General features: G+C 42.2%; 1 protein-coding gene across 3 annotated transcripts in view; it reads right to left on the bottom strand.

Moving 5' to 3' along the window:
• etv6 (ETS variant transcription factor 6) overlaps window positions 1-23,647 on the bottom strand; it is a 33,988-nt gene that overhangs the window by 5,700 nt on the left and 4,641 nt on the right. For 2 of the 3 annotated variants that reach the window (XM_037121000.1, XM_037120999.1), the window contains exons 2-4: window positions 21,167-21,293; window positions 3,430-3,594; window positions 224-358 (exon numbers count right to left, since the gene is read on the bottom strand). In XM_037121000.1, coding sequence (XP_036976895.1) covers window positions 224-358; window positions 3,430-3,594; window positions 21,167-21,293 — 427 coding nt within the window. Of the gene's footprint in view, window positions 1-223; window positions 359-3,429; window positions 3,595-21,166; window positions 21,297-23,647 lie in introns of all 3 variants that reach the window. The other variant, XM_037120998.1, reaches the window with a different exon arrangement.

Below are 23,647 nucleotides of genomic sequence, written 5' to 3'. Positions count from 1 at the left end.
TACTATCAACAAAACACAATCATTTATAACCCATTCATGGTAGAAGGTACAGTAGGTTCCAATAAGCTGTGTGTGTGAACGGTCCAGTAAATGTCAACTTTCAGTGCTTTCCAGTAAGATTCCAGCAGAGGCCACCGGATCAAGCCTGTTGTAACTGTCCAGTCCCGGAGCAGGGATCGTATGAAATGTGTACATCAAAGAAGAAGTCGCTTACTGTACTGACCTTCGAGCTTCATGTGCTGCACGGCGCTCTCAGGCAGCGAGTGGAAGGAGTTCCCAGGGAAGTAGGCGGATGGGTAAAACACGTGGGGCTTCCTCTGCTTCAGGATGTGCTGCAGCAGCTCGTACAGGACGTCACCTGCGGAGACGCAAAGGTCAGAGGTCACCATAATGGTAAAGCTGCGCCTCCCCGCTGCGTTTTTCACCTGCATAAATTTGGGAATTTAGCATTGGCGTCATTCAAAGAATCTGGTTCCCATTCTTCTTCCTCTAATGCTTTCCAGGCAGCCGGGAGCTTGTGCAATACTGGAAGAGACGCTGAGGAGGCAGACTTCACGCGTAGAGATGAGTGATGATTTCATGAGAAGGTGTCGTGGAACAAAAACTTGTTTGTTACTAGAAAATTATTTCCTGACCCTGATGACCTGCTGAGTACAGAAGGGGCCAAAGAGGTAAATGTACTGCACCCAGCAGGTTTACATGCCTGCATCAGGCGTCGCAGGCTACTTGGCAGACACCGTGAACTCCGTGTTGACACAAGTAAATGGGCCGTAGCTCTATACGACCCTGCTATTCTTCTTTAAGTGGTTATACAGTAGCGGTGACAACAGGCTCAAAGCCTGAGCAGGAAGTTCACTAAATCATTAACGGCTGTTTGCTTTGCCACGACTCCTCTCACACAATCGCGGTGCAGCAACACCGTTCGCAAATAACCTCAGGTGCAGTGGATGTGATTTTTTTTAAGAAAGCCTGCCGTCACACATTACCTTCAAGATTACCATAACAAGGAAATGATTCTCATAAAGGAAGTAATGGCGAACAAACACACACACGCACACACACACACCCCTTTCAGTTCTCACTTTCTGCTCCTGTGGCACAGAGTTGCCGTTTGGGGGAAAATCCCTGCTTCCTGATACATTAAAGTCCGCTTCATTCTGGATTTAACTTTTAATGTCTTAAATGTTGAACTCGGTCTGAAGGCTGCATACAAAAGAATTTGTTCATCACCGTGAATCACAGTTAGCAGGAAATGAAAGAAAATATCCAGTCATCTTGCAGTTAGTCAGAGCTCATACATGAAACACCTTGTTTGGCTTAAAGTGTTTCCCATTGAACATATTCAGGTAGAAACATGTAGCCGTAACTTATTTTTACAACCTCTATGTCGGATTATTGAAAGTCAGGTTGAGGCATTCCAGGGAAAAATTTGAGCTTTCACAAAAAGGAAAATATGGCACACGGCAGAGACTGATGGGAACTGCACCCTAACAATTCCCCAAAGGAGGAAATGGGAAACGTTACACGCCAAAGAAATGTGCCCTGTTCCCTAAAATGACGTTTTCACGGAAGCCTCCGACAACAGGGCCGAAACTGCTAGCAATACTGAAATGTAATCAATCATTGACAGCTTTATCTCTTCGCGCCCTCTGCTTTTTGTTTTTGGGCAGAAAATGTGATCAAACATGTGAAGTTCACTGACGCATGAGACTGTTTCACAACAAAACGATCGCAGTGTTATGCAGCGATGGTGGAAAACCAGCTAATAAAAACCTGCGAGGATCAAGCATATTTTCCAAAATGTTTTTTTTTTTTTCCCCCAGACATCAATTGCTTGACAGGATATGAAAGATTTTGCAGGGCTGAAATTGAAACATGCTTATAGGAGAATGACAACAGCTGTCAGCTGGGGCCACATCGCACTGCAACTGCAGATTATTCCTCACAACATGTCAGCACACACAAAATGGACACAGCGCTGCTGACTGTAGAAAACACAGACTGAACTTAACAGACAGAACCTTTGCTTTCTTGACGTCCAATTGTACAGAGGATTTAAAAACTACTTTTTGAATACTTAAATAAAATAAATGCTGATAAATACATGAGGATTTCAAATTATTATTTAACTTATATTTATTTTAATTATTAAATAGAATGATAAAAAAAATAAAAGATGAAAGCTGAATTAAATACACACATTAAAAAATAAAATAAAATCATGAATAGATTTTGGTAACGATCTTGCTGGCTGCTAAAATCAGTACCAGCATGCAGTTTTATTTTTACACACCACATCCTATTACCAGTTGTGAAAATGAGTGCAATTATATGATGAAGCTCCTTTTCTAAAAGGAAAAAAAAATTACACCTGCAGCTAATAATTAGTCACACATACGGTACAGACAAACAGAGATGTTATATAGACAGAAGGAGGGCTGTCATATTAGATTTTCACAACACAATTATTCATACTAACGATATTGTTCCATACAATTACCACACATTTCTGAACCTCAAATGACCACTTCTGTTACAGGCTGTGGAGAGTTTATCCTATGTCTTATCTTTATATGTCATAATGCTGAACACTCATATCATCCCACTCTTTATGCTCATCCTGATCCACACCGCACAGTGCTGACGTCGTCCCTGACTAACTACCTGCAGCGTAATGATTCCCACGACCCACAAACCGACCCCTGATTCATTCACGGAAAAACAGACTTTTACAAAAAAAACTCTACAAGGGAAGAACTTTTTCTGCTTTATTTTCATGCGCCTGGCCGCTGGCGTTGCCGGGGCAACAGCTGAGGTTGGTTCGTACTTCCTGATCAACCGTCTCCTACTTCCTCCCCCGGCAGCCGCTCTGTAACAGCTGCCTCCCTCCCCTGTTGCCCGACACTGCTGTCTCCCCTCCCCTGCTCCAGCTGACTTTATCGATTTGTAAAGGGTGTAGTTTTACTGTAAACACATTGATTTTAAAGCGGCACTGGCACTGGTTTTTCGTGTACAAATAAACTATAGTATGAGTCAAAACCACAGAGTGCAGTGTTATGGTCACAGTGTTTGCTGGGAGCCAAAATGTGGTCATGGATGCTGATGTGTTAAGCTTTCATTTTGTGACAGCAGGTGTCACTTTTTTCCCCTGAGAAAAGCCACTTTTATATAAACAATTGCGCCGATTTTCTGTATTTTTTCTGGATGTCGTCAGTGTGTTTCCATGATCTAAAACCGTTCTTCCCTCCTACATGGTAGATCTTGTTTTCCAGTCTGGGTCTGGCTCCAGTTGGACTTAACATGTCTAATGCAATCAATGAAAGTGACTCATTTGTTTAACTTTTCACTGATGTCTTTAGTTTTTTTTTTCCAAGCCTGGAAGACACCTTTAATATCGTCATGAAATGAATGAAGAGGCGGGAGGCGTACCGGAGTGGGGGGATCGGTAGCGGAAGTCCTCCTTGGTGAGCAGCAGCAGGGCCTTGCCGTTCATCTGGAAAGAGCCGCTGGTGATCGGCCGCAGGGCGAATTCCTTCTCTGCCCATCGCAGCCACTGGGCCACATCCTCCCTGCTCCAAAAGACCGGCTGCAGACCTGCAGGTGGAAATATTTGGGGAAAAGGGAAAGGAAGAGGATGAATGAATGGCAATTGAAACCAGGGCTTGGTAAAGCAGCAACAAAGTGGAGGTGGAGGGGGACAGGAAGGAACAAACGAAGGATGAACTCAGCGAGGTGGCAGAAGGACGGGGGTGGGGGCGAGGAAGGAAGAAAGGAGGAAAGACAGGAAGGAGGGTAGGGTGAAGGGGAGAGAGTGAAGGAGGAGGGGAAGGGGGGGAGGGAGAGGAAGGAAGGAGGCAGAGGCAGTAAAAAGGATATTGAGGAAGTGGAGATAAAAGCCAAAAGGAGGGAGTGATTACGGGAACGGCAGCAGAGATAAAGAAAAAAAAAGATGAAGGAGGAGACAGTCAGAAAGGGAGAGGAGGTTAGAATAAAAGATTAAAAAGATGATAGGTTAAGGGGAAGAATACAAAATGAATCACAGGCATAAAAAAAGGAGGGGGAGAGAGATATATGAAAAGACCGTCATTTTATTTGATCTTCTACGATCTGTGCTGTTCTTTGCTCTCTGAACTCCGACCAGGCACATCAGAGAATGGATGGTTTATTGGTTTGTGTATAAACGGACAAGGACACATGGAGAGAAAGAGCGCAGAGGAAACGGCAATGACACTATCTCTTTTCTCTCTCCTCCCTCGCACTCTGAAATGTTTCTTTCACTGCCGTGGGAACAGGGGTGTAAAACATCTGCACTGGTGACCAGCAAGGGAAAGAATAGAGGAGAGCATGAAGAAAAACCTTAACAAAAGCTCAGTTTCATATGAATCTTGTCCAGAAATGATTATAGTTGCAATAAACAGTTCCCACACCAGCTGTGAATGTAGAAATAGGTCTACTGGAAATATTCTCAAGCTCAACCTCAGTTGGCAGTACTAAGAGCATGACGTTTTTTTTGTGTAGACAAGTTAGCTCATCGTCACAACCTTTTCAATGGAGGCTACTTTCGATGTCGCTCATTTAAGATGTTGAATAGCTAACTGTCTAACCCTGAGGCAACACAATTGCTAATTTACCATCAGTGGCAACCACCATGGCTAAATGTTAAAAGCTAATAAGTCAAGGAAACGGATGGTATTGTGGGAAATGGCAACCCCTATCGTTTTCCCGAAAAAACAAAGTCAATATTTTGTATTTATAGTTGCATTCTGGGTTTTCTAGGTATGTTTTTAGCACCAGACAGAGCTAGTGCACAAGCTAGCTAGCTCAATGGCAAAGTAGAAATATAAATATATTAGTAAAAAACGATTACATTATTTTTTTTCAAAGGTGTAGTATGTAAGAATTTGGCCACCTGTTGAAGTCATATTCAAAAGAATTATGCAAATCACCAGCTTAACTGCTCTCTGCTGTCAACTGTAGCTACCGTTAGCTAGTTAGCTCACTTAGCCTTGCAGCTAGCAGTCTGGATTGGGAGCTTGAAACACTGGGGAAGTGTTGGTGTTCACAGCTAGCACAGGAGCTTTAGTCTGGGATGACACAATGCTAGCCAGTTAGCAATCAAAAAAAAAATTCAAACACAACCTAGAAGTCATGTACTTCCTTCACATGTGTTGATATTCTTAGTTTTGAATGTTTTCAACCAAAATTCTTAAGCATTGCGCCTTTACTAGATGATGAAATAAATGTGATATATTAGCTTTTATGGAAAGCAACGGTAGCTCTGCGGCTAATCGACACCCTAGCAAATAACAACAGCAGCTAATAAGGAACTCTAAAGGCCACTAAACACATTGTAGACAATTCATATCAGTCGTGGGAACTTTTTACAAAAAAAGTAACCAAATAGCAAACATAAATAAATAACTATGCAGAGATTTCTTAGCTAATACCAGAACACTAGGTCTTAATTCATTAGCCTGCCCCTCTTTTATCAACTGTGTTTTTTATATTTATAGTTAAAGTTAATTCTTACTCATCCAGATGAGCTTTTGTATATTTCAGAAACGTTCTCAAATTGATGGTCTCGTTATTGTCCGACATAAAATGGTCTATATTCTCAGCCGTACACAAACATTTTTGACCCTTACCCGGGTTAAGGCAGATAGTGCCACCTCATCGTATCATTTTGCACTCTCTGTGAAACCCAATGATTTGCAGTGTGACTCAGACTCACCTCCCTCTCCTTTTCTATCTCCCTCTCTCTTTCACATGTATACACACACACACACACACACACACAAAAACAGACTTGCAACAGTGTACAGCTCCGATCAGAACCTCTGTGACACCCACACGGAGCATAACTACTCATTTCTTACATCTCACTTATCGCCCGGGCCTCAAACACTTCCTCTGGGAGTCGGACAGCTGTTATCTTTGGCCGCCAATGTCACTGTCACACAAGTAATAGGAACCTTGTGCTCGCTTTCAGGCCTCTCTCCCCCCCTCTTAGCCCCCCCACCCGTCAAACAGAGGAAGTTTTCACAGAGAGCAATCAATATAAAATGAAACCCTGTCTAGCTTGTCAGATTCCCATTTCTTCCCTTCCCTTCTAGTCCTCTATATTCAGATGGCTGCACGAGCAGTGCCGATAAGCCTGGGAAGGCCTAGGTTATCTGAGGCACAGCTTACAGCTTGTCAAGCTCGGACCCTCAGCTTGTCAACAGGCATCCGAAGAAAGTGTCATGGAATGGGATACAGGTGTTCCACAACCACAGGAGCTAGTGCTAGGTAGATAAGGAACTATATTTCTTTTTTTTTTTTTAACTGGGTTTCTGTTTTTTGTTTTTTTTTCTTGTTCAGAGCATTGGCTCCCAGGCAATGCTAGAAATCATATCCGGGCTACATTATCTCATGCCTCTTGTATGTTTAATATAGTTTATGTAAATGTGCTTGTTTTAAATCCCTATTTCCAACATTTGACTGTTAAAGCTGATTGAGTATAAACTTCAAACAACAGTGAAGTGCTAAAATTTGTCTCCTGTGCATTTACACATTTTTAAATCAACTTAATGTTTAAATTTATCTGGACTATATAACAGGAATAGATCTAGGATGCACTGGAATACTCCTGCCTCCATCATTGACTTTCTATCAATATTGAATCAAACTGCCATCTGCACTGAAAGCACCAGCTGTACGTCCGTCTCTTGTGGCTGACTTGTGAGAGCAGCGAGGCCGGGGCGGGCAGCAGTGCAGCCCGGGTCGCGAGGTCATGGCTGCGGTATGCTCTCTCCAGGGCTGGAGAGAGGTGCTGCTCTGCCAAAACCCCTCCGAGATCCGGTCTGCCGGCCTCAGCCATCTGCACAGAGCCCAAAGGAGGAAGCAACAAGGGGAGCAGAAGGGAGGAGGAGGAGGAGGAGAAGGAAGAAGGGGGCCCAAACAAACGTGTCCCACAACGCACTTTGGCAGGAAGCAATCCAGCGTGGGCTCCGTTTCAGCACAGGAAACTTCCTGTGGTAAGGTTAGAGAGTGACGCCGGGAGGGTTTATTAACAGACAGCAGCAAGACACAGACGAGAAAAGGAAGAGTGGAAACAGAAAGGAAAGACGGATGAGAGCGGCAGCGGATGGAGTGTGACAACGGGGGGAAAAAAATGAAGGCGGATAGCGGGAACAAGAGGACTAAACAGAGATGCAAAAGGAGGAAGGAAAGGCGAACAGGAAGGGAAACAGATAATAAGCACGAACTAAAATGTAGCTCGCAGAGTGGGACATCATGAACAGCCCTGAATTCTCGCTCTTCCGACTCTTTTGACTGTTCATGCCTATTCTGGGATGTAACAAAATATATGAAGGAAAGCCTGCGGGCTAGTTCAGGCGACTAAATCGAGTCCAACACCTCACTCACATGGCACACTCTGAATCCAACATATATCCATGGCACCCTTCATGTTTATGGCACACTGCTAACCTGAAAGCTATGCTGTCACCTCTCGCTGCTGCCACTGCCAGAGCTGTTCATCCAACTCCACCCCAGCATCCACCTGAGGGATCCGAGTCCACTTTCCCCTATCGTCACTCCCCAGTCCCTGCTGTGCTTGTGTACCTCCGTGTAAGTGCACCTGAGGTGCGTGATTGATCCAAGTTCTAATTTTGATTCCAGTTTTTTTTTTCCCAAAGCTTTTCATAGCATTTCAGGTTTACGGATTCCTAAAAGCAGAACTGTTGTAAGTCCAATCTAGTCTCAAGTCTCGATCTCAGCTTTTTGCTTTCAAGTGTCAAGTCAAGTCTTCAAGCAATGAAGTCTCAAGGTAGGTTGTCCTGACTACAGCTTTGCCTAAAATCAAAGTTCCTCGTACTTTGCTTACGTAGCTTGCCAGTCAAGTCAAGCGTCAAGGTAGATATGTCAATGAGCCAAGTCACGAGTCCAAGCCTCAGGTCTATTGCTTCTTCATACTTGAAGTGGGCGTGGGACGATATTTTATGCCACAATAACCCCAGCATTTTTTATTTTTTTTACGACACAATATTATCTCGATAATCATCATAACATGCTCAAGACTCTTAAAACAGCAATAAAAAGATAATGAAATCCCTCTACCTTACATTTTGTAGAGAAACACATATTTTCATTGCATCACAGATGGAACGCTTTCTTGGGGGATACAATAGGCAAGCCAAGGCTTTGTGTTTTTAAATGACTGGGGAAATGCAGACTGTGGCATTTCAAACTAGAGAAAGAAAGTCTCCACAGTCTCCTCCATGATCTGTAATAGTTCTTATATCGCTCCATTTTATATATCTAATACTAAGAGGAATTGAGAGTGATGTTGAAAGTTGTGTAAATCGATGATAACTGAAATGCTCAGATGACTGCACTGTTTACATGAATCCGTATCTACAACCAGTTTCCGAGTCAAGTCACTCATGGTTTTTTTTTTTTTTTCCTTCCACTGACGTGTCTCTTTGTCCTCTAAGCTAACATCGCTCCGTAGGCTGCCAAAGCTGTGACAGCTTTAGGTGAATCATGAAGACACGCAGTCTTATCCTCACTGACGATTCTGATTTCAAGTCGCACTGTGGTTGCCAGTTTCAGGATCTTATTTTGTATCTCATATCCATGTGATCTAGACAGGAACTGATTCTAAACATGATGGGAAACTTTCTGTCTCAGCGCAGCCTGTGAGACACAAACATCCTTTGCTTACTTAGAGGTGGAAAGAGAAATGAGAGGAGAGGAGACGAGGGAGAGAGAGCCCCTTCGACCCTGGCGCTCTGTTCCTTCAACACATTCACACACTTCCTCGAGCTGATGGCCTCTCTGGCCGTCTTCTGTCATAGAGTCCGTTACAGATTTGTTGGAGGTTACAGGGAGAAAATCAACTTCGGTCTTCCTCGTCATCAGTCCCTGCATCACAGATTTACAGTGTTCACGGTAGTGTATGCGTGAGAGTGTGTTTCTGAGTGTGTGTGTGTTTACATTGAATAAAAGCGTCAAGCACGACAGGAGCAAGATCCCAAACCCTTGACTAAACCGTGGGCTCCTAATCCTCTCTGATGACACATAATTTTCACTCTGTGGTTTCTCGGGCCCCCGCTCAAGCTCACTAACACACATACACACACGCACACACACAAGGGTGCACGAGTTGCCAAGGCAACTCATAAGCGCTTGGGATGAATGAAGGGAAGAGGAGGATGAGATCACTGGTATCTTGTTTCGTTGTTGCGGTACAGAAGCCCTCAGCTTCCCCTCACAGCCAGACGAGTTAATGAGGTCCGTCCTGCTGTGAGGCTTAAAAGGTCCCGTCCAGAATCTCTCTTTAGCTCCGAACGTCTCTCCAACACTCACGCCACTGATATGCTGTCGTATCTTTTTTTCTCTTGCCCAACCGGGAACTGCAGCAACTGTGAGCTGTTATTTAGACTGACACCAAAAATCACTTTCAACTATCACGGCCACCCTCGGGGGGGGAATTTAAAAGGTTTTGGGTTAATGTTCTTACAGCTCTATCCAAGCTCAGCAAAGAGGAACTGATGGTGTTTTCTGACTGATCCAACTGATTTTAGGTTAAGTTGTTTTATTGGCAAGCTAACTCCAGTATCTACTCATCTAATACTCCTAATTAACCCTGACCCTTGGGGGAAAAAATGGTGATTTGATGTATGCTACAAAAGTATTACCATCCTACAATGCAATACAGAAAGGAAATGGGAGGAGCGACTCATAGCTGATAAAAGAGAAACAATTCTCGTGTTGCTCCAGTTAAGCAGGCAACTAATAATACTGTCATTATCAGTTCATCAACAGATCATTTTTTGATTTGATCAATTAATAGTTTAGTCTATAAAAGGCCAGTAAAATAGGAAGAAAACACCTAACCCAGGCTCTAAATGATGCCTTCCAAGTGTTTTCTGAACAATGACTCAAAACCCAAAAAACGATGACTTTTGCATGACATTTACAAAGAAAGAACACAAAGAAAAGCACAAATCCAGTGAATATTTTACATTTTTGCAGAATTCATAAGAATGACTGATGAATTAAAACTGATGCTGTGCTTGGTCCAGAAAGTAACAAAGTGGTAAAATTTGAAAACAATTTTAGTTTATAGTGTCATTGTCAATTTTCAATTCTGAAGACACCATTTGATGGACTTTAATTGGTGAGAGGCGTTCGTATGAAACATGAGACTACATTTAATGGTATATGAACTGCTATCCACCGAGACTAAAAGGTATCCCAGTTTGTGTTTTGTCAGAAAAAACCTTAAATATTATAGAGTTGTTTTGACGGAAATGGAGGACATTGAAACTGGGGAGCAGACTGGATGTGACTAACTACACATCATTATCTTACTCTCATGAGGAAAATGAACATTTGTCTAAGATCCACATTGAGCTTGTCTACAGTAGTCCTGTCATTGAATGCTCGGTAAGAATAAACATCTTTTTTAAGTACAGTATGTAGGGAAGAACTGGGTAAACATTTTAGGAGAAGCTAGAATTGCAGAAGTAGCTCAGCATCAGTGTTTTTGATATTGTTAAATATCATTCGTATGATGTATGGCACTGGGACACATTTTCGGGGCGTTAGCGTTAACACCAGTCTTTTTGCTAATTCACCTTACAGCTAGCAGGTATATTTAACTAGCTATAGTTGATGTCTTAGCATTAGCATACTGGAGGGCATTGGGACATATTTTCGGAGAAGCTAGCATTACAATGTTAGCATTAACGGCAGTGTTTTTGCTAATTAACTCTACAGCTACCAGATATTCTTACTTAGGCATAGCTGACATCAGAGCATTGGTATGTTCTATAGCATTGGGACATATTTTAGGAGACGCTGACATTACAGTGTTAGCATTAACAGAAGTGTTTCAGCTAGCAGGTATTTTTAACCAAGCATAGTTGATGCCATCACGTTTGTATGTTGTAAGTCATTGGAGCACATTTTAGATGAAGCTAGCATTAGATTTGTTTGCATTAAAACCAGTGTTTTGCTAGTTTACGTTATAAGTTCATTATACAGTACATCATTAATACGTAGTAAAGAATTGGGACACAACTTGAGCTGATATTGAGACATATATAGACACAAATTTACCTCCTTACCAGCCGGTTCACTTTGCCTGCGGAGAATGAAATGATTCAACAGCCAAACACCGGACTGTTTTTAACTCCTTTCCCAGCCTGCTTGGTAAATATAAAGCCATTAAAATGACACTTTAAGTTTTCAGTCACACTGGCTGATGAGTGAGACAAAACAAAAGTTCAGTCTTAGAATATGAGTGCCAAGTTCTCAGTCTCGGGTGCATTATCAATAAGTGAGTAGTAAGTAATAGGGTGCAGGAATGTCATCAGTAACAGTTAACTGGATGTGTTCAGCTTCTGTAGTGCGTCATACAGTCCTGAGCGTTTCCTTTCTCTTTATTTTAAAACTGGAACAAAACTGCATGCATACTGTATTTTGAGTCATACTGGAACATGAAAGTCTCAGATATTGTTTTCTGTTAGAAACTCCAAGTTTAAATTTAGCCTGCACAAAGACACGACTCAGACGGGAGGATTTCAGCGTAGCCTGAACTGGATGAACTATAACTATATAAACAAGGAAAAAAAGCAGTGCTGCATCAGGAAGGCTGGGACTTTGCTCTCCAAACTCAAAGCTCCTTAGTCACTCAGTTCTTCAGTGAATGTTTGCCTTTTCTCTTGAAGCAGAAAGTAGGCGGATATTGGTCTTGCTATCTCAATAGAGAAAAGATTTTTCTTTCACCAGACAGAGAAGGAGGAGGAGGAGGAAGAAGGAAGGAGGAAGGTGGAAGGAGGGGTAGGAGGAGGAGGAGGGCTGGCCATGACCTTCTGACACCCTGACTCAGGGACATGTGAGTATGAGAGCAACACATCTCCGCAGTTAATCCTCACAAACTATTCATCTCTGCTCGCTTTCTGCGTCTCTCTGTACATCGATTCCCTGTCAGGTGAGTGCAGCAGGCGAAAAACCACCTCCACATGCACACACTCACACATACACTTTTACTTTTCAGTCAAAAGACCCCCCCCCCCCCCCACCCCCCACCCCCCTCCCTTTTCATATTCATCCTTTTGCTTCCTCCACCGGCATGCACGTGCTTGTCCCCGTCCTGCAAATCTGGACTCCATCCAGTCAAAACAAACATAAAACAGATCATCAATCACACGGAACTTTTATGGCCAGGAAGTAGCACGACCTGTTTTTGATAGCTTGTTGTTGGGCACAGGAGCAAGCCGGCTCTTGTAGGGTTAGTTCCTGAATCCAACGTCAACTGCCACTCTTCCTTTTGTTCAGGAGCCAATTCACCCCCGCCCCCCCCCTTCTTGAAAATGCAGAAGCTTCAAAGACATTTGTTAAATCAAAAGGCCCATGGTTGTCTGAACCCCCCCAACACGCACACACACACACACACACAGACACCCTGCAAACACTGTATATACTCTTTGTTTTCTTTCCGTGTGAAGAAAGTGAAGTCAGCATTTTGTGTAACACTTAGGTGATCACTTCTACTGAAGGCTTCCTGACAGTGTTTCATAACCCCTTTCGTCTGAAACAATGACTGCTTGTGAACTCTGATCCCATGTTTCATAGGTGTACGACTGCATGTAAATCATTTCCAAAAGTAAACCCTGACATAAACAATTTTGTATAGTCTAAATCTTTTCCTTTATATTTTCCATTGGTTTCTATATCATGTGCAGCCATTTCTTTAACATTGCGGAGCCAAAAAATGTTCCTACAAGGCTGAAGTGGAAACCCATTAGGAGTGCCGTCTCAATCTTTAATGGTAGGTAGTGTTTCCCACACGTATAGTTTACTTGGGCAGTCCTACTAGGTATATTAAAGGCTGCCTGCGTATATTTGGCACCCCATTTTAGCATTTCATCATTTTATTTTCAACAATGCCATCCACCAACAATTAACGTGACTCTGAAGAAAAATGGCATACTTCTGAGTCTTTTCGGGTCTTCAAATACCACCCCCCATAAGAACACAGCTCTTCTGTGTTCAAGTGTGTGTTCAATTCTGCAGGGTTTTCACATCACATTTACCAGAATTACCTGTCAATGAATTGGGAATTGGCTGATCTAACTACTGAGAATTAATTAGTCCTAGGGAGTTGTACACAATATGTGAAAACAGGTCTATAATGTCTATTCAGTTGCTCTGGATGAGTGATGTTGATTGGAAAAAAAAATGTGAGCAGATTTAGATCAGAAAGATATTATAAAAGAAAAAAAATGGGGAAGGGCACCATGTCCCAACTCCAAATGACTAATTCTAATTTCTTGCCAAAAAGAAAACATGTATCGGCCTATGTATAAAAGTCAGGTGCCCACTAAACATTACTTAACATTATAAAAGTGTTTATACGATCACAAAGCGATGCTTTGAGGTTACATCCTTAAAGCATTGCACTGCATCTATTCACAGCTGTAAAACATTTAAATCAATTACAGCTGGTGATATGCAACCTCCAATAGATGGTGGAAAACAAAAAAAATAAATAAAGAACTAAATCTTGACTACATCTTTGAAGCCTGGGGGTTAAAGTAAGAAAAGTAAGAAGCTGTTGAATTCATATCCTAAAACAGCTCTTTACATAGCCTTACAGCTAACTGCTGCAGCTGTGCCTGCCGTAAGCTAGTAACCTCAGTTAGCCCTGCAGCTAGCAGTCATATTAGCCAACTTTGCCCATACTGGGAGCTTGGAGCACCAGGGGAGTGCTGAATGCTGTTTTCTTTCAAGCTATCAGAGGTACAAATGGCTCGAGGCTAGCTGGTTAGCATGCTAACTTCATTAACACAATACATAGACTACTTCGACATGACATAAAAACTACTATTTCTTCATACTCTGTTGAACATTTTAGTTTTTTGAAGGTTTTAAATGAAAATTCTTACATATTGCACCTTTAAGACCCATATCACATGATCACAGCATTCCCAGTCAGTCCAGACATTTGTTGCACACCATCCCCCTCTCTCAGCCTGTTTTTCCTGACTGTCTTGATTGTCTCTATCTAATGAGGGCCAAATGTCACCCAAAAAAATAAATTTAGTCTTTGAAAGAATGTTGCTTTCTCTGAGTTAAATAAGCATTGTCATTTCAAAGTCACAGTTTGAATTTATTATCCTTTTCAGCTGGTGCAAAACAGTACAGAATGTTAAATAACAAAAACTAAAAAAATTAAAATTGAGACGATAAGGAGTGAGATAAATGTGGGTGTTGCATTATGGGAAGTGCAAGATCCAGTTTTTCAGATTTTAGTCCCATACTTGGGACTTAAAGTAAAGATATCTCAGCCCCTGGTGCTTTAATTTTCAAGATTGTTGTGCCCGTCTCTTGCACATTTGCCAACTTTCTGAAAGTACAATACCAAATCTCCACATTTCAACTTTCCTGCTTGAAATTTGGAGAAATCTGTAGGTGGTCTGTTGGTCTGCTAAATACCCAGCATTTCTTCTTCTCTTTTTTTATTTATTTTTAACAACCCGGAGATACAAAATATATCAAGTCTTGTGTGGAAGGAGACAGCAACTATCAAACCGAAGTGTTTATAAAGGAAGAAAGAAAAGTGATTTCAGTAACTTGATTTTTATCCCCAGGCAGAACATTTGTGAATTTTCCTCTTAAATCCTGAAATCAACACGCCATCATTCAGTCCTAGCAGTGTGTGTTCATTGTGGTGTTTAGAGTAAAGCTCTGTTAGAAACGCCATGTGGAGTGTGTCGCGAACAGGAAGAGAAGGGGGCTGCGCTCAGCTCACTCGCTGGCATGTGAGAACAGTTTCCCTTTCAGAGGAGAAAAGAGAGCCAGTTAAACACAAACACACACACACACACACACACACACACGCACACACAGACACACACAACAACAACAACAACATTTATTCAGGAAGCGCCGTCTGCCCACTCAGGAAATTCCTGAGGACAAGAGCTGCTTCCAGGGGCAGGAAATTTCCCCTCAGAAAGACCAGACACACACACACGTAAACACACACAGACACACCGACACACACGGACACAGCATACTTTATAACACCAATCCCCCCACACAGTAAAATGGGTAATATACCACAAAGAAAGAGAGAGAGAGAAAGAGAGAGAGAGAGAGAGACCAAAGGAAGTTGGCAAGGGGAGGGGGGGTTGCAGTCATGTACGGTAACACACACACACACAAACTATACACCTACACTACCTCTGGCAAGCTTTGCACAAAGACACAAGATTCACTCACACTCATCCACCCACTCATACAAGCATGCATAGTGCAAACCCAGCTGTGAGTATACACACACACACACACACACAAGAGCATGCACGCACACACACACACACGCACCGAGGAAACCAGCCAGTCTTGTTTCCATGGACATAGATTTTTTTTCTTGGGTTTTTTAATCACCCAGTAAGATATTCCTCCTGTTGCAGCCACTGTTCTTTGTAATTCCTGCATGTTTATTGTAAAATATCACTTTGGACGCCGTGTGTTTTGGGCACTTAAATAATTCAGTGTTGTCCCAATGACTGGCTCTCGGTTGCGTCACGCTCCAAGTACGTGGGCGCCATGTCGAGCGGCTTTTGCCTGGATTTCTCGATTGTATCAGAACCCAGCAAATCCAGTTCATTGGTTAAAAATCGGCAACACTTCATCGTGGAGTGCCGGGGAAAACTCTCCAAGGCCATTTGTTAGTCACCTTGGCACAGAAACACAAACAAGACGTCACATGAGGTTGACAGCACTCCTCCGCTAGCCGCTCAGAGCTGTACATTTGTCCTCTTGTGGACTAATACACTAAAATGATGCCTTTACTTACCCAGCTTACTGTGAATTCTTTCAAAGCCACAACAGAATCGAAATACAAACATATGTTTATCTTTTTTTTTTTTTACAAATTTGTAATTCACGTGATGTAATGTGGCTCCATTTATTTCTTAAAAACACCCATTAAAGCTATAAACCCCAAGGATGTATTTGACGTGTGCGTCGATAAAACTGACATACATGCTACATTCTACGAAGCCCATGTCCACAACGCACAATGCAACACTATGATGCGTTTAGATGCACCTATAGAGCCGTATTATCATAGTGGTGAGAACTCATGGATATACACAATGCTGATTAACAATAATCACAACTCATGAAGACATCCATGTCTATAATGCATTATAAATGTTAGCATATCGGTGTTATTTACACTGTAGGGTGACATATTCCCACCACTTTCTGAATTTAACAATTTTGTCCGAAGGCAGGGTGAGGTAATAATGTGCCCAAAAAATAAATAATTAAAGAATTAAGCACTCTTGAATATCATTTTTTCTTTTTTTCTTTTTACTTTACTTGGGGCAAACAACGACCAGTCATAGTGATTTATAACCCACTTGTAATGTATTACATCGGCCTATTACACAGGGGATTTCACTACTTTACTTAAAAGCACCCAACGGCCACTTGCAGTAACTTAAAATCTTATTATAATGCCTTATAGGGATTCTAATGCGTTATAAAATTATCATAATGTCTGACAGCTATGAGAAGTTTGATACACTATGATCATGCAAAAATTGTGAGTGACCAGCAGTTATTATATTAAGTATTGATACCTGGCCTTATAAAATAATGAAATTATAATGAGCTCAATGGTCTTGAGTGCTAATAACTATGATTAGACAGCATTCTGGGTGCATTATAGCACATTACAGTTCATAAATGTGTTATAATGCAGTCTAGACGTGGGCTTCACAGACAGGGGTTACCATTTTCAGTACTTTATCTCTCCATGCTTGTTTTCTTTGGGGTTTTTTTTTTTTTTCAAAATACAGTAATGTCAATGTGTTTTTTCTGCACAGTTTATTGCTTTGATCTGTCAACATACACTTTAATCAGCATATAGTATACCTATGGTATGTACTTACTTCACCAACAGTGAGCATCTCAAAAATCTCTCTCAATCACTGATCATAAATTCATGTTGCTAAACCGCATTCGGTCACAGTGCACAAAATCAGCTGCATTTATAGGAAAATCGCAGAACAGAAAAGAAACCAAATAAGAAGAACGTGAAAAACACAAAGGAGATGACACAGTAACACAAAAAAAGATGAAGCGATGGATCTAAACAGAAAGGAAGTTAATGAAGACATAAGCAAGGGAGTGATTAGAAAATAATTCATCACACATATTTCTATGAGGTTTGGGTGTGTTAGTGTGTTACAGTGATGTCTGGCTGAAAGGGTTAAATTCGAGTCTGGTAGCATTCTTTAGTGTGAGGAGCAGGCTGCAACTCTCCCCGATCTAATCCACTTCCTCCCCAGGAAATGGAGAAGGCGGATTTCTGCCCACACTGCAATTTCCTCCCTCATTCTTTTTCTTTCTGTCTTCCCCCCCCTCTCCTCCTCCCCCCCTCCTCCTCCTCCCTCCCTCCTCCTCCTCTCTTCCTTCCCTCTCCCCCCGCAGGACAGAACTCCCTCTGAGTGTGGGGGTTAATGGACGGCTTGTTTTCCAGCACATGTGTGTTTAGACAGGCGGGAGGAGAAAAGGGGTGAGCAGAGGTGTTTCAGGCTGTGTGCGCTGTGACAAAGACATGTTGCCGTCTGTCTGACGGAGGAGAGTGGATCCCGACCAGCGGTGGCCGTAAACTAAACACTGACGAGAAAAGAGAAGAGACATTTTCCTGCAGAAGCGTGACAGTCATGTCTGTGTGAGGAACTGTGTTTGAAATCTGATTAAAACAAAGCAGGACTTCCACATGTCTGCGGATGTGAACTGACCCATCGGTTTACTCGGCAGGAAACTCAACGCGGACCTGTTGAGCGTTCTTCCTTTTTCTGCAACAATGCAAAAGAGGAAGTGGGCTGAGGGAGTTTCCTGCGCGTCTCATCCAGCCTCAGCCGGCGCAGCCGCCCAAGCCCATCGCCCCCACAAGACCCATGAACTTCACACTTGCCAGAAAAAAAATAAATACGCTGGTTAAATATTGACGGACACATGGACAAAGCAGTGCTGGGTTACTCTTTGAACGTGGAGCGTATCTCTTGGCCCAGCTCCAGCCACGCCTGCTCTATGATTGGCTAAGCAACAGTGAGCCAAAGCAGCCGAACCGAAGCCCCAGAGAGCCATAAATGTCACAGTGTTGCTTCATTTCATTTACTTACACCTTTTCATAACTGCCTCACCCACAGACTGTTTGCTTCTTACTTTGCTTCCTCTATTGGTTCAATTAACAAAACTGAGCTCAGGTACTGACAAATCCCAACCTGTTCAGGTTAATCCAACACTTGGTATCCAATTAACAGACAACCAGTGCATCTCAACAAAAGCTAAATGACTTCCAGTGTCTACTAGAACTCATCATAAACTAGTCTGATTCCAGCTACTCTTGCTTCAGCTAATCGTAACATGTTGGTTCTTTCATCTGGGCTGTTGATACCAGTTTAGGTTACTGGTGTTAGAGAGGGATATTTTGTTATCATAAAAGGCCTGAATATCAGCAGTGTGGGTGGTCAAACTGTGCAGCGACGCTCTAATATGAACCGAGATTCAGTTACCATGTCACCTTCTTCTCAACACAACATACGTGCCTGCTTGAAACTAGCCGAAACCAAGCACTCCTCAGACGGGAGTCTTTATTAGTCTGGCGTGGTGCAGTGCATTCTGGTTGTCATAGGTTTTCTATCCTTTTGAGCAAAAGTGAATACCACAGCCTTTTTCCTCCATTTTCTCTGGTCAGGTAGCGGGCAGTCTTTCTACTGCAAGGACAGCCCAGTTAAAAGAAATGACCATCTTTCCAGTGGTGAAGTAATTCTTCAAGTTCACAAATCAAGCAGACCCAATATTAAAAATGTTCATATTCAGTGTAAATTAAACAAACACGTCATCTGTGTCCTTGAGGTCTTAGAAAAGAATTTGCAAACCCGATTTATAAAAATATTTCAAATCCTACATTGTTGACATCTACAGGAGATTTGCTTGCTAGTAGTTTTCTTTTTCACAGCTTGTGTCAGCCCACTGCGACATTTGGTAACTGATAACCCACCAGCTGGTTCTCAACGGAAAGGGTAAGACCAACAGAAAGATATGAATCGTGTCCCCATTGTGTGTCTTAATGAGCAATACAAACAAAACTCCTTAGTGCTACTAGTGGTCAAAACCTCCACATTTTAGCCTGATAATCTGTCTGTCTGATGATATGCTGTGTTAGCTCTTTTCTGTTAGGGGGAGGGTTTTCTTGTCATATTAAGCCCTCAGACAGCTGTCCCCCCCGCCCCCCTCAAGACACATACTTAGTAATGGATGCTAGTGCAATTAACTTCACACATTTCATGTCAATCAAATAAATATGTTCATTTAGGTGCAATATGTAAGAACTGACCACCTGTTGAATTCAGCTATTAAAAAACAAAAAACAGGGGCAAAATATGAAAAGAAAAAGATAACCTCTGCTAACTACACCTGCCATTAGCCAATCAGCTCGTTTTGGCCTTGCCCCAAAGGCTTGCAGCCTCACTGGGACATGAGCTTTGGACAGCTAGCTGGTTAACATGCTAACTTCGATAGGTATCTCCGTGACACCACATATTGTTAACTTAAAAACTGTTCCTTTCTTTCATCACTCTGTTGATAATTTCTGTTCATTTTTAAATGTCTTCAGCCAAAATTCGTACATGTCGCACCTTCGAAGCGAGACTATGCTACTTTTTCTGAACAATTGTGGGGAAAGGGTATGAGCTTAAATGTAGTGCAACAGTATTCAAGTAGAAAAGAGTCATCACATCAGTCAGCTGACTCTGTAACAATAACTGAAAACCATAATGGCTAGCTTCAGTTTGCTAACAATAGATAACATTATCCACCTTAAGCTATTGGTTTTAAAACAAAACAAAAAGGTTACCGACCACCCAATTTCTTGCTTTTTCTCAGTGAGAGGGGAAACATGTCATTTCACTGTAAGAGTTGTTATTTCATGCGTCTTTTTTTTCCCAGCTGAATCAATAACACTTTCACGCTCTGTCACTATTCCTCAAGGTTTCTAACATCCCCACTCTTAAACCAGCCTATGCTCTGATTGGCTCTGTTGTCAGGACCATGGCCGCCACTGAGCACCTTTCTTTCACCCCATAATGGCAAACATTTTGCCGCCTCTATTTACTCAAAGATTCATTATCCCTAATGCAGTAGCGAACAGGGACTAATTCACCTTGCTGATGCATTCAAGGAGGTTCAAGGATGCTTGTAGCTCAAAGGTCAGAATAAAATGTAAATTAAACATGTTGTGTATTCAAGGGCTAAATGAAAATAGGATCCTTGAAGAAGAAAACATGCAGATACATAATGGGTGAATATTAGCATCCGTCCAGCTTTATTTTCGCCCTGTTTGTCATTCAAACTGTGACGAGCTGCATCCATTTCCTACACTTCAGCTTTGAGGGTTATTTTTTTTTCCCTCTTAGTCCCTTCTCCCCAGGCCTCAACCTATTATTTGTCATCCTTTCCTCTTCAATCATTGCCAGCCCCTGTGTGTTTCTCGGCTCTGCATTATCTGTACCCGACTGTGGCGTAACTGTTGGTCATTGCAGCAGGTCTGTCAGTTCTGGTCCAGTGGAAGCGTGTACGGTTCAGGTGTCTGACCCCGGTTCTGCCTCAGCGCCTCCCAGCTGAGAGGTCCAGCGTGACTGGGCCGGCGCTCATGCAGGCATAATGATGTGTGTGTTGTCATGATTGGATGTGATAGGTTTTTAACTATTGAAGTGATGTTTCGCAACACTTGGCCCTTTTGCTTCTGACAGACTGTCTACAGCTTCTGTTTGCTGTTCTAACCTCTCTGATATCACCACCTGCAGCAGAAGCTCAAACTGGATCAACACAGAATCCAAAGATGTCACAGTCCCGCCCGCGCAGCTTGATTGACGGGCGATTTACGGGATGAGACGAATACAAATATCCTCCAAGATTACAGCGTCAACCTTACAGAAACATTCACAGTGCAGGATACTAAAAACATAGACAAATCTGTCCTGTTCAAATGACCGACTGATCAATGTGTGTAGGAGTCACTGCTCATCTGGTTGTATGTGTGTGTGTGTGTGTGTGAGAGTGTGTGTGTGTGTGTGTGACTCACGCAGGTGCGCAGGCAGCCTGGCAGGCTCGTCCTCCATTCGGCTGGCTGGCCTCGCGGCGGGAGCATGGACGGGGGAGGAAGTGGAGTTTGGCAGCGGGTTCGCGGAAGGACTGAAAGAGCTCCTCTCCTGCTATGAATAGACACAGAGACACAAAGCATGGCTCACAAAGCTCCACGATGCACCGGCCCTGAACCCAAACAGCCCCACGCCAACTCGCCTCACCTCACCTCGCCGTGCACCCACAACATCGGCTAGCCGCGGTCTCATCCTTGTACAAGGAGGAGTGTGCGCTTCTAACAAACTGACACACAGGGACACAAATATCCAAAATGCTTGTACATGCTTTAGCACGTTTTCTTCAAGAGCCACATCAACCAGTGTTTGTAAAGGTGGCTTCAAGATACACTAGTGGCTCAGAAACAAAAACAGCTGGATTACCATCAGCAATTGTTTGCTTTAGTGTTGTCAAAAATATCGAAATACAGATAAAATTGATACTGAATATCTGAAACAGTTTCAACACTTATTTTTTTGCAGTATGGACACTCCAGTCTACACCTTCTGCGTTCTCCTTTCTGACAGGTATGTAATACAAGCACCACTGGAGTGCCACTGTTGCCCCACATCCTCTAGGAGTAAATTAACATGGATGCTGTTGTGCCTGACACACAGCACACAAGACTTGTTATATGCATCCTTAACTGAAAAAAAATCTAAAAAAAAAAAACAAAAACGTACGCCATCAATGTGGTGTCACTTTTTCACTGTATCAAACTTAACATCAAAATTTCAACATTTTCCGAGGCACTGTATCGGAGTTAGACATTCCAGTATTATGACAACACGGAGAAGTGAGGTGTGACGAAGCTTGAGGTGACATCTTCAAAAATTGTACGACCAACAGGTGAAAAAATATCATAACCTCGACCAATGCCAGTTTGTTGGCCAGTCGGTCGGTTTATCGGCAGGTTTTCACAAAAACTGCTGAACAGGATTCCATGACACTTGGATGGAGGATGGGTCTCGACACGGAATCGACCCCCTCAAGTTTTTGCTGCGGATCCAGACAAACAGTTATCAGTGGTTAAATTTGAAGCAATACAGGGCTGGTGAGTTTTGGATTAGGCTCGACTGAATTTAAGGAAACAGCGGGCCTTGCACCAAGTTCAAGTAATGAGACTTCAAATTGCTTTTTTACAGCATAAAACTCTCTGAAAAGGAGACAGGAAATGTTCATAGTTTTTCATGATTTTTCCATTTTCGCTTGATGAACCTGAATTTGCTAATTGTGTTCATTGTTAGATTTCTACCAAAGTCAAATTTGCAAGAATTCCCGTCTCGCCAAATGCCTACGACAGACCTGAACTAAAATCCCAAAGCATCAATGTTTGGCAAGTTTAATATGCAACATCATTTTACACTACAGACGTAATGGAGGGTCACTGCTGTGTATCCTTTCCAGTGAAAAAAAAGTTGCAGACCAGTGGTTTAATAGGTGTTCATTTTGATTAAATATTTGCTCATTCAAACTTCTTATACAAGAGAATTTGCCACTTAATTCTGTCTTGTATTATAATAAACGGAGATCTCTGAACAAAATCATCATCATCATTATTACACTGTTTATCAGGGGGAAACTAAGAGATCACCCTCAGCTTACAGAAACTTTGATAGACATTTGAACAGTTTTCTGACATTTTAGAGCATTAACAATCAATGTATTGAAGAAAATAGCCAGCAGATTAACCACTAATGAATATTAATGATAGTTGCAGCCCTTGAATGAACATACAAATGAGGGAAAATTACCCATAATGGATTCAGAGCTGAAGATTTTTAATCTTGTCATGAAAACTAATCATTTCAAGTACCGTGATAATATGCTGTATTTTAGAACTAGATGGATGTTTCAAGGATGTAAACAGTCACTATTTCGGTCCCCTGTCTTCATGGGTCAGTACAGGCCAGATGTAGCAGCAGCGATTACCAGTAGTGATTGCGGCACTTTATTAATTTCATTTGTTACCAGTTTTCTTTGCCAGAAGTTGGACAATATATTGATATGACATGGTCATAGTGATATGAGACTACATATCATCTTAGAAACTGGATTTTGCTAAATTGTGATATGGCGTGAGTGTTGTCTTTCTCTGGTTTTGAAGGCTAAATAAGATAAGCGACATCATTTTCTGAACTTACTAGACTGTTTCCACTTTATTGCCTTTACCCACTTAGTCATTACATCCACATTACTGATGATTATTTGATTAAATATCATAGTGTTAATGTTTTGTGAGAAAAAAAAAAAACAATATTGATATCGAGGTGTTACTAGTTACCTCTCCGGGCTTGAACCACAGAGCATGTACTGCACATGTCCAACCATCCGTGTTTCAAATGAGCACCAACACTGTCTTCAGCTGAGAAGTGTTACAGTGTGAAATCAGATCCAGGGTTTGAGAACTGGTGTATTCAAAAGA

The sequence above is a fragment of the Acanthopagrus latus genome, chromosome 14 (assembly GCF_904848185.1).
Source record: "Acanthopagrus latus isolate v.2019 chromosome 14, fAcaLat1.1, whole genome shotgun sequence".
Classification (NCBI taxonomy): domain Eukaryota; kingdom Metazoa; phylum Chordata; class Actinopteri; order Spariformes; family Sparidae; genus Acanthopagrus; species Acanthopagrus latus.
Note: the sequence above shows the minus strand (reverse complement) of the source record. Positions and strands in the feature narration are given on the sequence as shown.